This window comes from Oikopleura dioica, chromosome 2 (genome assembly GCF_907165135.1).
Source record: "Oikopleura dioica chromosome 2, OKI2018_I68_1.0, whole genome shotgun sequence".
In the NCBI taxonomy this organism is placed as follows: Eukaryota; Metazoa; Chordata; class Appendicularia; order Copelata; family Oikopleuridae; genus Oikopleura; species Oikopleura dioica.
The window spans coordinates 13,590,403-13,606,361 of NC_137292.1; the positions used below are offsets into that span (position 1 = coordinate 13,590,403).

General features: G+C 39.7%; 4 protein-coding genes across 5 annotated transcripts; 3 read left to right on the forward strand and 1 right to left on the reverse strand.

Annotated features, from left to right (window-relative positions):
• The first annotated feature begins 1,614 nt into the window (after window positions 1-1,614).
• On the forward strand, window positions 1,615-5,296 carry LOC145700766 (solute carrier organic anion transporter family member 4C1-like). Its single transcript, XM_081778093.1, has 11 exons — window positions 1,615-1,826; window positions 1,966-2,085; window positions 2,132-2,458; window positions 2,503-2,644; window positions 2,930-3,228; window positions 3,356-3,625; window positions 3,710-3,912; window positions 4,363-4,544; window positions 4,586-4,807; window positions 4,849-4,914; window positions 4,991-5,296. The coding sequence occupies exons 1-11, from the start codon at window positions 1,761-1,763 to the stop codon at window positions 5,086-5,088; spliced, it is 1,995 nt and encodes a 664-aa protein (XP_081634219.1). The 5' UTR covers window positions 1,615-1,760; the 3' UTR covers window positions 5,089-5,296.
• Window positions 5,297-7,434: 2,138 nt separating this feature from the next.
• Window positions 7,435-10,716, forward strand: LOC145699617 (uncharacterized). Its single transcript, XM_081776891.1, has 8 exons — window positions 7,435-8,653; window positions 8,725-8,943; window positions 8,984-9,199; window positions 9,241-9,486; window positions 9,528-10,102; window positions 10,146-10,371; window positions 10,414-10,535; window positions 10,577-10,716. The coding sequence occupies exons 1-8, from the start codon at window positions 8,620-8,622 to the stop codon at window positions 10,613-10,615; spliced, it is 1,677 nt and encodes a 558-aa protein (XP_081633017.1). The 5' UTR covers window positions 7,435-8,619; the 3' UTR covers window positions 10,616-10,716.
• Window positions 10,717-10,851: 135 nt separating this feature from the next.
• On the forward strand, window positions 10,852-13,308 carry LOC145696096 (sodium/bile acid cotransporter 7-like). Its single transcript, XM_081773082.1, has 6 exons — window positions 10,852-11,174; window positions 11,248-11,387; window positions 11,431-11,637; window positions 12,421-12,654; window positions 12,698-12,862; window positions 12,898-13,308. Exons 1-6 carry the CDS (start codon window positions 11,081-11,083, stop codon window positions 13,075-13,077), a joined length of 1,020 nt encoding a protein of 339 aa, XP_081629208.1. The 5' UTR covers window positions 10,852-11,080; the 3' UTR covers window positions 13,078-13,308.
• LOC145696094 (organic solute transporter subunit alpha-like) lies at window positions 13,309-14,735 on the reverse strand. Of its 2 annotated transcripts, none has more exons than XM_081773081.1 (5): window positions 14,553-14,735; window positions 14,083-14,512; window positions 13,770-14,042; window positions 13,464-13,729; window positions 13,309-13,419 (listed from the first exon to the last, which is right to left on the reverse strand). In XM_081773081.1, exons 1-5 carry the CDS (start codon window positions 14,719-14,721, stop codon window positions 13,334-13,336), a joined length of 1,224 nt encoding a protein of 407 aa, XP_081629207.1. In that variant the 5' UTR covers window positions 14,722-14,735; the 3' UTR covers window positions 13,309-13,333. The 2 variants fall into 2 exon arrangements, with proteins under 2 accessions (XP_081629207.1, XP_081629206.1); XM_081773080.1 differs by having other exon boundaries at window positions 14,083-14,518.
• Between the last annotated feature and the right edge of the window lie 1,224 nt (window positions 14,736-15,959).

Sequence of the window (15,959 nt, forward strand, 5' to 3'; positions counted from 1 at the left end):
AATCGCAACCGGAAATCCGGTAATTTCGTTCCACTCCATTTTGTCATTTGCGCCCTAGAAAGATCAACCAACAATTTTCTGCGGTGAACGCCCATTTTAGGGATTACTGGGGTCCCTCCAAGGTACAGTGAAACCCCAACTTAAGGCCACTTTTTGGATGACAGCTAATTTGAAAAGTGGCCTTAAGTTGGGTGATTCTCCAACTAAGTTGGATGACGCAAAAATTTTTGTATTTCTGGAGTAAGGGACTGAATCATGGGAATCTAAAATGAAATTTCTTGCACGAACCAAGTATGAATTGGAAAAACTGAATGCGCTATTTGAATCAAACCTTAGGTTATCTTTTCATTCTCTTAAAAATAAATTTGCTGCAAACATGTCGCAAGAAGAAAAGAGAATACACATGACATTGGCCAAGAAAAAAAAAAAGATATGCAGAGATTCTAGTGAAAACGCCGAAGAAGAGTGGAGCATTTCTTGGCGCTTCAAATTGATGAAACACGAGCTGCAACTCCGATGGAGGTTGAAGAAGTACCACAAGTTCAAGTGAGAGAAGATGCCGACGCTGAAAAGCCATCGACTTCAAAATCGCCAAGGAAGCAGCCGAAGATAACGAGTTTTTTTATTAAAAAGTGAATCTGCGATTTACTCCCTGTGAATGAAAATTAAAAAAAAGTGGCCTTAAGTTGGTTTTTTTTCGGATGACAGATTTTGGGGATTTTTCAAAAAAGTGGCCTTAAGTTGCTCGGCCTTAAGTTGGGGTTTCACTGTATATTAAAATATATTTATTCAGAGTAATTCTCTTTTTCTTAGGAAGTTCTCACAGGCAGTCCTTAAAAGTAATTGCCAATAAATATATAAGATGAAGAAATTTAAGTGTAATTTAGGAGTCCTTACCCGAACGACCAGGGCCGGCTTTCCCCATCATCAGCCAGCAAATTTCATTATTTCAATGAAAATCGTCTTTTAAAGCTGAACCATCTGCTGTAAATATTTCTTTCCGAGAGAAATGAGATGTTCTGATCTCGAAATGACTAAATTTTTCATGAGTAGTTCCTGGAAATCAAGGACGAGATACTGTATCTTTCGCCGCCAAGTTCCTGTTTCGCTTAAATAATCCAGTACCTCGCAAACATATAAAGGAGAGCACGGGAATTTATTTCATCGAATCACTAGAACAACTATGATCTTCAACATCTCCGCAATTATCACTCTTTTTCTAGCTGTTTTTGAAGTATCCGCATCCGCCTCCTTGGACTCTGTTCTTCGAGCCTGCATGAATGGTGTGCCGAATGTCCTCGCTCTTGAAGGCTTTCTGCCATCTGCAGAAGAGAGGTGCAATATTTTGCTCAAATTGATGATGGATAAGAACGCGTTGAACATTGGCAAGTAAAGAAGAAACTTCTTTTACTGAACTCAGAACTTGAAATAAACGAGCAAAAGTAATATTGTGACTGGGGTTTGATGATTGGCTCAAGAATCAAAAGAGACGTTCCGTATTGTTCTCTGGCAGAATGAAGCGACTGAATCACTTTCTTTTTCGTTTATTACTGAAGTTGCGCAAGTGTTAGATTACGTCTGATATTTGGTTTTGATTATCGTCCGAAATTTGAACAAAGAGAACTTTGGCGAACGGCCATTATTTACATGCAGAGTTTTTGTTGAATTAGCTCTGCAGCAGAATTCAAGTATTTGAAAATCGTTCCACACGAGATTCAAGCGCTACGCACAAGTTACTGCTCGTAACTTTTTTGTTATTCATGAAAGAGAAAAATGCAAACTATGAAAAACAGACTGAAGAGGAAATTCACCAAAAACGACTCGAGGTAGAATAAAAATTGAAAAATCAATAGTACAGGAAGATTTCTAGTGCTCATAATTATGCTTTTTTTGTTACATTATCAAAGTCAGTTTTAAAAATGGCCGTAAATTTTTTATAGAAAAACGAACCAACCGTTCTTCTAGGAGTTGGGGATTCAAGAAGAAGGGCCTTATGGATGCTTCGGATGGGTTCCAAAATGTTTACAGTGCGTCAATAAGCTGGCAGCTCTCTCATTCTTTCTCTCGCTCATGTGCGTTTTCCAGGCAAGAATCATAGCACGCGCAAAAGCGAATTCAGAATTGTTCCTAGGGTGCGACAGTAAATGGCTTCGTAAATATCAGTATTTCGACGCTAGAAAAGCGGTTCGGCTTCGAATCATGGATGACTGGTCTTATGGCTGTTTCCTACGACATTGGCTTTGTACTGATTAGCTTCTATGTCACTCATGTGCTTGTAAAGACACATATTCCAAGAGTTATTGCAATTGGATTCTTAACGCTCGGTCTTGGTTCTGTGCTATTTGCTCTGCCACATTTTCTGACAGGAGATTACGCGTACAGTTCTGGTGATATTCAGGATATTTGCGACGATCCGGAGGAATGTGTTGAGTCTGATTCCAAGAAAGAGTTTTTAAAAGCCTAAAGCAATTATTTATCAATGGCTTTTACAACTTTGAAAAGCTAGTTGGCTACATTGCAATGTTCATTTTTGCCCAGATTTTGCATGGATGGGGATCAACTCCGCTCTATACCATCGGCTTCAGCTTTGTTGAGGACTCCACAACGGCGGAAAATGCCGGTCTCCACTTTGCTTTCATTTTAGGCAATGTTTTTGAAACATTCAGGCAACTCTTTTCCCATAAGAGAGGCTTTTTGCAATACCTAAATTTATTCTGACCCGATCTTCTCAGGGAAGATATAGCAATTTTTACGCAGCTATTTCTATAATAATACTATTATTTCTTAACTTTTCGAAGCTATATTAGCCGGTTTTTTGGAGAGAAAAGGGCCTTATATAAACATATTTTGAAGTATACTCGATACAGTATCCAAGGGACTAAAGATCCGGTATTATATAAAAACTACACTTTTAAAACATAAATCAAAGCTGGCTCTTGCCTCGGTCCCGCCATCGGCTATGTATTTGGTGCTGTTCAACTCACTGTTTGGGTTGACCCGCATGTGGAACCAGAGATTGACATGGATAACCCACAATGGGTCGGGGCCTGGTGGATCGGCATGCTTGCCTGTGGCATCGGCGCGATTCTGTGCTCTCTTCCAATGTTTGGTTTCCCGAAGCAGTTTCCTGGAGTCGCGGAAATCAAGGCGCAGAAAAAGTCGGAATCGATTGAGTCGGAAGATCTTGGCGAAGACTCGAGTCTTATGCAGGGCTTCAAGAGTCTTTTGGTAAGAAAATATTTATAATATAGAAAATAAGGAGCTCCTTGTGATGCAAGGTTTCGACAAATTTCTTAAGAATAAATTCATATAGTCCGAAAATAGATATTTTTCTCAGATAGTGACTTTTACTTAGTGGAATCCTGTCTTTCTCTGGGCAACGATAGGTAGCGCACTGGATGGTTACTTGTCATCAACACTAATGACATTTGGGCCTAAAATGTACGAAATTTGGTTCCGTCGAACAGCTGGACAAGCAGCTTTAGAAGCAGGAATCGCTTGTGTTCCTGGGGCAATGATAGGGTCACTTCTTGGTGGGATCATCGTCAAGGTCTTCAAATTGAATGGACGACAAATGATGTACATCTCCAGCCTCTGCGCAGTAGCCGTCTTCGGATTTTACTCTGCAGGAACGAGCTAGAAATCAAACGAGATAACTTATTTCAAAATCGATATTTTAAAATCATTTTCAAAATAATTCAATAAATAGCTCGATGTAGCGATGCAATTTAGATGCGATGAAACAAACATTACTGGGGTTTTCTCTCCTTACCCTGGCATGGAGGAAACTACTCTTGACATAAACGAGATTCCTTGTCTGTCTGACTGCAGCTGCGATACAGAGTACTACGACCCTGTTTGTCTTGACGGCAAGACCTATTTTTCACCATGTTACGCTGGTTGCACTCAAAGGTCTCGTGGTTTCACATTTCGTATAGGAAATAGACAATTAGAGGGATTTTCTTATACCGTTCTCATCGCATATTGTTTTGGATCAAATCTACTGAGCCAGAGAGACGTCTGGAAATAGATAGAGAAATATTACCCAAAATTATCGAAATACTGTTTTTATGGCTGAAAGACCGATTATATCAAAAGTACTAGAGAAACACTCAGTAATTATTCGTCTTAATACTTCTTGAATTTTCCCTTGAAAACAACTAACCATGAGGACATCGTTTGGAAACTCTATTTTCAATGTCTCCAAGACTCTGAGAACAGGCCAAAACATAACAATACGGCTTGATAATGTTTGATGATATAAAACACTATAAGATGTTTTTAATGGTAGTTGATGAGAACAAAAACATTGTATCCCTCTAAAATATAGAGTCTATATGATAGTTCTGAAACCAGCATAAGTACTCCTAATGAGAATTTTACAAGTTGTGCTTGCTCTGAATCCGGCGATCTTGATCTGGTAGCCATCAAAGGAACTTGCTCCGCTTCAGAGGATGAGCAAGAAATCTGCAATGATCAGTCTCGTACTTTCTTGATCCTGACGTTTTTCACCGTCATGTTCGAATTTATGCCACCGACACTCGGTGAAACCTAATTTATCGACTGAAATTCAATAAGATTTTAGTTCCAATTGGAACCCTTCGCGCTGTTGACCCGAATTTGAAGGGACTATCAATGGGCTTACAGTGGGTGATCTTGAGAATATTCGGAACGATCCCCGGCCCGATCGTTCTTGGAAAGCTGATGGATATGGCATGCCTTGTCTGGCAAGAAGATAATTGCCAGGAGGTTGGATCTTGTTGGATTTATGACAACGAACTCTTGTGGAATGCCATGTTTATATTACGTAAGAAAGCTAGTTTGTTCTGAGATTACAAATATTTTCAGCGATTGCGATGAAGGGCCTAAATATATTCTGTTTCTTCCTAGCTGGATACTATTTCAAGGGCAGTAGTAATGATTTAGCAATAATAGTTGAAAATAAGTGTTTATCTGCAATCAAAATTCACTGACCTTTATAAGCCAAAAGTAAACGAAAACGAGAAGGGCTTCGACTCCATCAAAGGTTCCAGCGAAGGAACGGGGAGGGAGCAAATAGAAGAAAATGTTGAATTGCTCCCTACCTGAGAAGCAGAAACCACCGATTTCTAACAATTCGACGAAAGAAGCAGCCAACAAAGCGGGATGACCACACTTTGCAGAGTTCGTAGACTTGAAAATTTTCCTTTACATATTTCTTCTTTCGAAAATACTCGTACAATCCTCATTTCGACTCACTTGACTCGTTGATAATATTTCTGTATTGATTTACATCTAATTTATTTGAATAAATATTCTGACAAAAAACGGAGTTCGCAGATAATGACTTGCAGTTAAGGGTACGGGTGTCGGCTCTCCAAATCCCTTAATAATAAAATACGGATAATAACAGAGCATTTAATTGAATTCTTCGCAAAATTTAAGCCTAAGTCTTAATTTATTGTTAGCCGCTATCTCTGTTATTTTACGAGATATGATCACGTGAAAAGTTGTCGAAAAAAATTTTTTGGCTCAGATTTTTTTCATCTAGGGCTCTTTAGATAGCTTAGACGATGAGGATCATCATGATAACCTCAGTTTTTCTTGAATCAGTCTACAACAATTTCTAGAGCCGAAAATGTGTCGCCCGGTTTCAAAAAATGCCAATTTTCGGTAAAATGCCAAGGATACTTTTTTTCAAAAAATTAGATTCCATACAAATTGCAATTCAATCTCAGAAAGCTCTTGACAAAATTAAGATAAGGGTCTGAATTTTTATATAAAAATATAGAAAAGGTAAGTTACCAAGCTCAGTTTTTCGGAATAGCAGCATCTTTTAGGCTCATTTTGACCATTTTAGGTCGAGATCACGACTTCGAGCCAGTTTTTAATACAAAAAATCTTTCTCAATCCAAATTTCTTCTTGACAAAATGTAGATCTAAAATGAATCTTTGCTCCTGTGTGGGCGAATTATTTCCAACATTTATATATCCCGAGGAATAGAGCCCTAGTTAGAGCCTCGCCGACACCCGTACCCTTAAACTTTTGAAGGTAAATGTCAAAAATTATTCATCAATTTATATTTTTGAGTTCCCGGGATTCCAGAGTATGCCCAAGTTGGGCGAGAGTCCTTTTGGGCGGGAGTCCACTTGGGCGAGAGTCCTCCACTCAAATAATGGGCATGGAATTGCCTTGTTGACTTCGTTGCAAAAACCCGCTGTTGGGGAAAAGGCCCGTTGAAGAAAATGACGATATTTGATGTTCAGGAATTTGCTCATTCTAGCTTCCAAGTTTGTAACAAAGAGGATATGTTATATCGTAAAAATCCCATCAAAAATCGACCTCCAAGTGAGTGATAGAAAATATCTGGCACGCCGTCGTAAATTTTTGTGCTCAACAATCACTTTTGTCATTTTACGGTGTAAGGACTAGAGAATTTTATCGAAGTTCAAATTTTACTTTCTTCGGAATATCATTCTTGAACAAAAAATAGCGAGAGAGACTGATTGAAAGAGACAATTTGATTCAATATTGACGCTTTTGTACTCGGAAATAGAGATCATTCGTTTTATGACATAAAAAGATTACAAAAACTCATTCTTAAAATTTTAAGGTGACACCGAAATCGAGTAAAGACGGCTAAATGAAGCTTTTTGCATCGCTTTCAAGCTATGGTAAGTTTTCATAAATATAGTTGAAGCTTTAAATTGGTATTTTTCTCTAGCGATTGCTGCCAGTACCGATTTTTGGGTGAATAGCTACGATCAGGGTTCTAAACGGACATGTCCGTGTACGGATTTTATCCGTGTCTGTCCGGTCTTGTCCGTACGGACAGACTAGACTTTTAGTCTATTGGTTGAGGAAAAAACGGACAGCCTAGACCGGACTTTTGTCACGATCCGGACAAAATCCGTATTTGTCCGTATTTGTCCGTGAAATCCGGACAACCCCAGACTTTTGTCCGTGTCTGTAAAATCCGGGCAGAATCCGGAAAAATCCGTAAAAAACACGATTTGAGTTGGAATTCGTTTCAAAAAAGCCTGAACCAACGTCATTGTTTTATAAAATAAGCCAGGTTTTATATCAAATCAAGGTTTAATCAAGTTTCATATAAAAATTTTTGACTTTTTGCCGGAAAATATCGATGATAACTTTTAATTGATATGTCTTTTTGATGGTGCGAAGACGGAACTTTGAGGACCGAGTTTCAAGGAAAATTGGTTAAATTAAGAATTAGGTCCTTCATTATTCCGCTAATTCATTGCGAGTTCTAATTTGGGACTTTCAGCTCAGCATTTTCGGAAAAAGCCAGCTCAACGTGTTGAGGGGTCAGCGGTCCGGCTAGCCCGCTCAGTCATTCAGCTCGATCATTTTGAGAGAACTCAGCTCAGACTAATGATTTTCTTCATAAAGCGAGCTAAGGTCAGCTTGGATAATACCAGCTGACATTAACTTCTCAATACACGGGCGCGCGACTAAGCGCTCAAAACACGGGGTCCAATTATTGGACCACAATGCATTATCCAGCCCCGCGCGGCGCGCCAAATTCAGAGTGTGAAAAACAGCGCTCAGGACTTTTGGCTCTAATTGACGTTTCCGTCGGGTAAAAAAGCTCGTAAATGTATTGCTAGAAAGCTTGAACCCTCTTCTATAAAAATAAACAATTGTAAATCGAAAAATCCGTTCCGATTTTTCACCAGAGAGCGAAAGAGAAATCTGGCGCAAAACGCCACCACTTTTGAGTTTTCATTCGAAACTTCACAGAGTGGTTCGTTTTTGTCCTGTCAGCTCACATTTCAAAATTCAGGTCAAACAGATAACTACAACGGGAAAATCAGGGGGTCAAAGTCGCCGTGGTCCAATGATTGGACCACGTGCATTGAGAAGTTAAGATAACGCAAGCTCAGCTAAGTTTCGCAAATTTTCATACAGCTTTGCTCAGCTTTGAGAAATTTTCTTTAAGGTCAGCTTCAAAAAGGTCCTAGCTAAAAGTCGCTGTATTGTCTGCCGAATTTATTTCTCAAAGATTTTTTTTGGTGTTGTCGGGTTTATTTCGATAAAAATTTGTTTTTTTACCCATGGAATTTTACGGACATTTACGGACAAGACTTTTTAGACCAGACTTTTTCTTTTAAAAAAAATGTTTCCGGATTCTACGGACAAAAACGGACAAAACGGACATGTCCGGGACTAGACCGGACAAAAATCCGTTTTTTCGATCCGGACACGGATAGACTAGACTTGGGATTTTGGCGGAGGACACGGACACGGACAGACTAGACTTTTAGATTTTGCCTCAAATTTAGAACCCTGGCTACGATAACTCGGCTAGAATTCCATGTGCCGACTTGACCTCCTTGAAGAACGTCCTCCAAATCAGTTGGTTTAGATCTGATCTCACGGGCTCGTCGAAAACAGAAATCGCTGAACTTGCGAATGAAAATGGAATAATCAAAAACGCCGAAAAAGTACCAGGATACACAGTCGATGATACGGGTGCTTTAGTCATCTCAAAATCGGGCGACGATGATTTCTCCTTGAACGACATTGCTTTTTACGAATGCCAAGCAGATGTAAAAGATGAGAACGGAAAGATTACTCCTGCTGATATCAAAAGAAAACTTCTCGTTAATTTTATAATGGACAAAAACGATCTTGAGCCTGTTGTCAGAGGTAGAATCATAAAAATTTAATCATTTATAATCAGCTGATCATATAAAAGTCTCATAAAAACACCGCTCTAGATAAACGACTCGGCGAAGAAGACAAAAAAGAATACAAAGAAGGCATCAGATATGAAATCGCTGAGTGCGAATCGAAAGAAGCCGGCCCCGAAGCGCCAGTATTGATCTGGAGAGCGCTCGATTCTAGCGGCGATGAAATTTCCAACAGCAACGAATTCGGCTCTTGCAAGAGCAAACTTAAAACTCTCGATGACAGCAACTTTTGTGGAAAAACAAATGGTTCGGGCAGTTTTCTTTACGAGATTGTTTTACGATTTAGATTTCATCCACATGGATAAACAAGATCAGCGAAAACTTCAAACGACGACGCTTTCTCTCGCATTTGACTCAACTCAAATTGAAGGCATTTCTTCCAGCTTTGACAAGGCGCATTTTCTGTGCGAAGCGCACTACAAAGAAGCCTGGAACGGCGAACTTGTCGATGTCATTAAAGCAAAACGATGGCCCGCAGATGACAATACCATCCGAGTCATCAGTATTTGAATGCCTCGTAAGCTCATTTTCATGGAATTTAAGGCCCCGTGCGTAATGTTGATATTCTCGTCAATGGTGCTCCAGTTAGCGCTGGAGTTCTTGACATGACGAATGGAAACCCATCTTTGGAGTGCAGCTCCGACGGATTTGACAACAAAGGCGCAAACGAAATCAACCCACGAGGAACCAGATCGAGAACAGGAGACAATATGAAATTCTCGTGTAAAGCAAGAAACTCACTGAACGAAGGCAAATGGGTCGAAAAGGAGTTTACCTTTACTGAAGCAAGTTTGTACATAAATTTAAGAGCCCCGAGAATATGTTTTTAGCGCTACAAACACCGACCGCCGAATATTCTCATTTTGGTCTCGTGGCAAAAGTGTCAGCCGAAAGCACACCAAAAGATCCGGAAGTAGCAAATCTAAAATATGCAGTCTTCCAGTGCAAAGAAGGATTTATAGCGAAAGATGGTCGGGCTGTTTTCAAAATCCTCTCCGAAAAATGTATAGAGGCAAAGGCACTAACCGATGGGACAAAGCATCTTATCGAAAGAGAAATCATGCGAGAATATCCAATTGGCTTTGGTGTTGCGATGCTGGAAGTGATGGACGTAAATGGAAATACCGAAACTCTTTATAACTACGTCCCGATGAAATCTGCCAGAACCAACTACGCGAATAAAGAAGAAGAGCCTTTCCCAATGCAGGCATGGTTTGATAGAATGACAGTTTCAGTGTCTCGAAGACTTCGATCGATTTCAAGAGATAGTATTGTCGCGATTTATTACAACGAAGATGAACAGTCTATCGTTGATTTGTCGGGCGATGCAGTCATTGATGAGGAAAATAAAGATCAGTTTCATGTTGTCATGGAACCTACCCCAACAGAAAGTGGAAAATACATCGTATGTTTTGACAGAAATCCTCGTGAAATTAAATTTCTTATAGCTCTGCTACGACTTCTCTAGAAAGATCGACCTCCAAGAACTCCAAGGACAGACTTATGATTCGATCCGTGAAAGCTTACAAAGAGATCACGCTGATTTCTGCCGATTTTTCGTCAACAAAAGCTTCCCTTGGTGGATCATCCTTGTTGTCATCATTGTTTTGATACTTATCGGTGCTCTGATTTTCTTCATTTTGAAGCGCAAAAAGGATGACAAAGAAGAAAATGGTACTTATATCAGACGAAAAATCGTAGAAACATTTCGTTTAGATTCGGGCGATATTGTCAGAGACCCTAAAACTGGCGGAAGCGTGTCAGGAGTCCAAACACAAGAAAGCGATGCTAGAGATGAGTTTGCAAAAGTTGTCGAGAATCAACCCGACGAAACTACAGTTTGTTGTGCGTATCACGTTCCCAGCTAATTTTAATTTAGCCACTGAGAAAAGAAGGCGAAGAGTCAACTGCAGTCTAAATAAAGCCAAATTTACCTAATTCAAATAAATTGATGTCTTCCATTTTTAATCATTTGTGAAACGCTGCATCTTTTATCTAATAAAAATTCAAACAAACCTATGAATATAAAAGTTGAATAATCAAGTCTAAGGTCATAAAAACGCAACAAAAGAGTTGTTATTGTTGATCCTCAAACCGGACACACAGACGCTTTTTGCTCTCGGTCTTTTGTTTGAACTTCGGATCGTTAAAGTTTAAAAAAAAACTAAAATCAACTTTGGAAGAATTTTCCTTTTGCAAAAGTCAGAGAAAAGCTCATCCCTGAAATTTTTTATTAGAGTCCGCGGGGCAAGGCGGCTCAACGCAGGTTCTGGATGGTCATAATATGAAAACCCAGGCCGGCCATATCGTACATTTTTGTAAATTCTAGATCGCTAAACACCCTTTTTTTATTTATGCGTTAACAGAGAAATATTGGAAGAAGATGAATCCTCTTGCTGCTATTTTGTTGAAAAACTGGTTTTTATGTGGAATTGTGTTATTTATTCTTTTGGCCTGGGCTGACCCTGATATTGGCAAAAAGGAAAATTCAAAAATAATTCATCAAATATCAATAACCGTGAAAAGGGTTAAGAACAGATTTTGAATTTTGCAAGGGTGGTCCTTTGCATCCTGAAGTCACGGTTAAATATTTCGCCGTTGGTTTTATTTTCTTCAATTCGGGACTGTCTCTGAAATCAGAAGAACTGAAACGAGCAGTTATGCAAGTCAAACTGCATACTTTTGTACAGGTATAATCTTGACAAGATCGATGAAGTTTTACTCAATTTTTAGTCATTTACGCTTTTGTTTGTTCCGATCTTCATGTACTTCTTCAAAGGATTTCTCTCGAAAGTTACCTCGTTGGACCCTTGGCTCTTATCAGGACTGACTGTGGTTTCATGTATGCCACCTCCGGTTTCTTCCGCAGTTATTCTCACAAAAGCAGTTGGTGGTAACGAGGCTGCTGCTATTTTTAATTCTGCCTTCGGCTCCTTCTTGGTAAGAAATGATATTTTCTGTTTCGAATATTTTGAGCGTAGAAAATGAAAAATCTTTTTTTATTGCAGGAATAATCACTTATATGTACAGGAAATTTCTTGCAGATGTGACAAAGAGATCCTCTTTGATATTTACATGGAGAATAATATTAGATGGCAATTAGCTCGTATTCGAGATGCTCTAGTAATTGTTAGTTTTTATAATTAAACAGCCTTACCTGATGCAGAGTCTCGAGTTGACGGTCTATATTTCTCTGATGCTCTAGCGATTGCTGAGTGTAAGTGTGTTGAACTGTATTGCTCGGTTGAACGACAGAGGTCGTGCCGATTGGGTGAGGCGGAGACTGTCTTGGCTCAGCCGGAGTCAAGACTCGCCGATGAACACGGATTGGCACGTTTGCACTCATTGATCGTAGGGGTACTCGGGTTGTGAGCCGAATGCGCTTTGGCTGCCGATTCATTCTGAAATAATAATTATTAGTTACTGTTCCGCAGGAAGGTGAATGTCGAGGGTGTGAATTGAACTCGAGGAGAAGGAGCCGCAGGCTCGGCGCTGCCAACTGAGCTAGTCAAGCGTTCAGCCGGGCGTGTTGTTTCGCGGGTTATAAATCGATTTTCTATTTCACGCCGACCAATTAGCGTGCTGCCTGACGAGCTTACGGGCGCTCCTTTTTTTGCTGAGGGCTCAAATATTATTCTTCAATTGTTTGCATCTTTGGCTGCCAAAGTTTGGCACGCAAAAATTGAAAGAATGTTTTTTGCAATATTCACAACACATATTTAGGGAATTGTCGCTACTCCACTTCTTTTGTTGACTTTCATGGGCGAATCTGCAGCGATGAGTTTCACTTCAATTTTTGCCCAGCTTTCTGTCACCGTCGTCATCCCATTAATTTGTGGTCAGATCTTACGCCAATTTGTCAAAGAGTGGCTCGAAGTAAGAAAGCCACCTTTTGGGGAGATGAGCAGTTTTATGTTGCTGATGATTATTTACACCACTTTCTGCGATACATTTCTGGTAATTTTCAAATTGTATCATTCAGAATATACATTTTATTCAGTCCCCTCATCTGAAAATCGATCCTTACTCTTTGATCACTATCGCCGTCATCATCTTCTGTCTCCAAGTCTCCTTTATTTCCCTCACCTTCTGGCTTTCTCAGCGACAATGCTTTGGCTTCACGGCCAAAGATACTGTAGCAATCATGTTCACTGCTACTCACAAGGTAAATCTTTCAAAAAATAGGATCATCATTTTTAGTCCCTCACGCTTGGAATTCCCATGTTGAAAATCATCTACAGCGGCTCCGATCATTTGAGTCTCCTTTCGATCCCTCTTCTTTGCTATCATCCGACTCAAATTCTTCTTGGCGGCTGTTTGGTGCCTTCCGTCCAGACCTGGATGAACTCGAAGCTTCGGCAAGTTGCTCCCGACATTTAAACTCATTTACGCTAATTTATTGTAACAGCATTTACTCGTGCTAGAAGCGTATCCTCAATTAGCCTTTCTAGTGTTTTAGCTTTATAGCATTTTAAACTTATTTATTATAAACCTTATTTCTTTGCAGAAGAGCCTTTATTACAAGACCTGAAACTCGACAAATCCACAAAAAGTACCTATGCCCTTTGTGACAACCTCCTGTGTGCAATACGAATCTATACAAATACGATATTCTAATAAACTATTTAAAAATGATCTATTTGATGTGCACAGAAAACATAGAATCAGTATCGCCTTCCGAAATCCAGCGAGTTCGTCTTTTTGGAGTTCCTCCATCCTCGTCTAAAACATTTTCATTGCATTTCAATCATTTAAAAACGAGCTACCTTGATGCATAACATGATGCGTAAGTCTGCTTACAAATCCCTCTGCCAGCTCTTTCAAATCCTTTGGCAAAACAAGTTCTCGCTGGAGATCGAAGTTTTTATCTTCTACGAATTTGTACATGAACACATATCTGTAGAGCAAGCTGACGAGAAACATTTCAATTACAACAAGTGCGTTATGCAAAATAGTGCCGCGCCCAGCTGCTGTATGAGGATAGACGCAGGAGTAATTGAAGAATGATATAATAATTGGCTGGATGTTTACACTGAAATACACGTAAAAATTAACCTAAGTAATAAACATACGAAATGAGAGTTAGTCGAAAGAGCATGAATTTAAATTTGATATGAAAATCGGCCATGCAAAAGTTCAAGTTTTCCGAGAGCACAATGAGACAGAAGACAGCCAGTCCAGTTGATACGAGTCCACCAAAGAGCGACGAAATACTACCAGTGTCAACAGTCCAGATTCCCTCTGCGACGAAGCAAGCATTTGCGATGATAAACGCACAGCGGACAAAGACGCATTGCAGGGATCCCCAGTAGAGTTGAGAAAACCACTCGCGAGAAGGAGTTATTCTGAAGCACTCAAGAATACTTGTATTTGCTTGCTATTTACCGAGGTATACAAAAGAAAAATCTCCATAGCCAAATTCTCACCGACCATTTTGTCTTTTTCGCTTGATTGAGAAAGTGGTCAAAGCTGTCGAAATAGTCCAAAATCAAGGAGAAAAGCGCATTGATTGACAGACCAAAGGTGAAATTCAAAATGAATGTCATAAAAAGCGCGATCCTTGGAGAGAGCAAAATCATCAGTGAGCACAAGCAACACACCGGTGGTGTTCTCAAGATTGCGTCAATGTAGCCTGCTCTAATTGGCTTCTTTTTGTACAAGCCCATTGTGTAGTTGACGAAGTAGTGGATGGAGTAGCAGTTGATGCAGGTTGAAACTGAGATCAGAACTAGAACAAGCATTCCAACATTTTCTAGCGTTTCAGCTGCTGCTACTGTCATCGCTGACGATGGAGGTCCAAGGGCACAGGAATCCACTAAAACTCAAGATTGTCAACTTTATGTTTGAGTACATACCCGCTGGTAGAAGTTCCATGGCCCGAACTCGGGGATCTCTTGAGGGGGATGACTTCCCAAGAAAAATTTCATTGTACTTATCAGGGGTCAGTTCTAAAGCTTCACCCATTGACAATGGGCCATTGTTCAAGTGGAATGCTTGTGCTGTCCTGGTAGAAGCCCTAATCATTCTCTCTGGATATAAAAAATGAATGAATATAAAAATTCCGTCAAATTCAAGTTCAAATAAAATACCAAAAAAGACGCCTGTCTGACCCTGCCTCACCAGTATCCCCCATTCTCTGAAATCCATTTCCTCGTGTTTTCCGTTTTTATGATGTCTCGGAAGCTCAAACCACAAAATTAAAAAATTTATCACCAGATGCTCTCACGCTGGAAGTCGCTATGTTCAACCACTGTGAGATGAATTGAAACGCACTAAACATACGACCATTTGATATTTGCGGGTCCTGGCGTTCACACCGGTGGTCAGGAAGTTTTTACAGTTTTATTTTATGAATTCCAGGCGCCAGGGTTACATTTTTGATGTGCAATTTTGACCCTGGATTTCAAAATAATAAAAAGAAATGAATTTTTTTGAGATTGTCGAAGTGATTTTGACATAATAACTGACGCTAACTGCACGGGACTCTTACCACAGATCATAGTTTCGTCAGCATGTTCATCACCTTCCCTACTGCAGTCGATTGCCATTTGCAGGTAGAGATCGCTCAGACTGCATTTTAACGAGCTCACACCACATGCTAAGCTGTCATAGATCAGAAAACTATATCGTATCGAAAAGGAGTAAATCAAGTACAGCAACCGTACTTATCATGTCTACCACAGGGTCGATCTGAATTCACCTTTTTCAGCTACTTTCAACATAGAAAGTGACCCTTTAAATTTATATCAGTTCGATCAGCAGCCCATTATTATGCAATTAATTAGTATCTAAGTCTTTTCTTCCGGCCACCTGCGAGAAGCGAATCCAAATAAAACTTAGCCGGTGTACATTTCAACACATCACAACAGCGGTTTGACAAGCGTTTATGCTTAGATAGGGGCATTTCTCACTGAGGAGGGGTTATAAATTACTAACAGATGTCACACCATCACGGCCATCTCCGCGCTAAGCTATCTTCTTTTTCCGCTGCTTTAAGCTTTTTTATCATTACTGCCTTTTAAGGTGTTTTATTATGGAACAAGACCAAGTTTACTGAAGCTCTATGGAAACAATAAAAAACGACATCGTTTTTGCGTGATTTTATGCAGACTTTTACGGTTTAAAAATGCTTTTATCTGGTGATTCAAGTCATTGTACGAAATAAGGGAGATTCGATGTCTCAACTTTATGAAATGTGAAATCCAAGAAAATTATTTTAGCGTGAAAATTTTTTTACTCGTAAGAACTAATCTTCATAAATG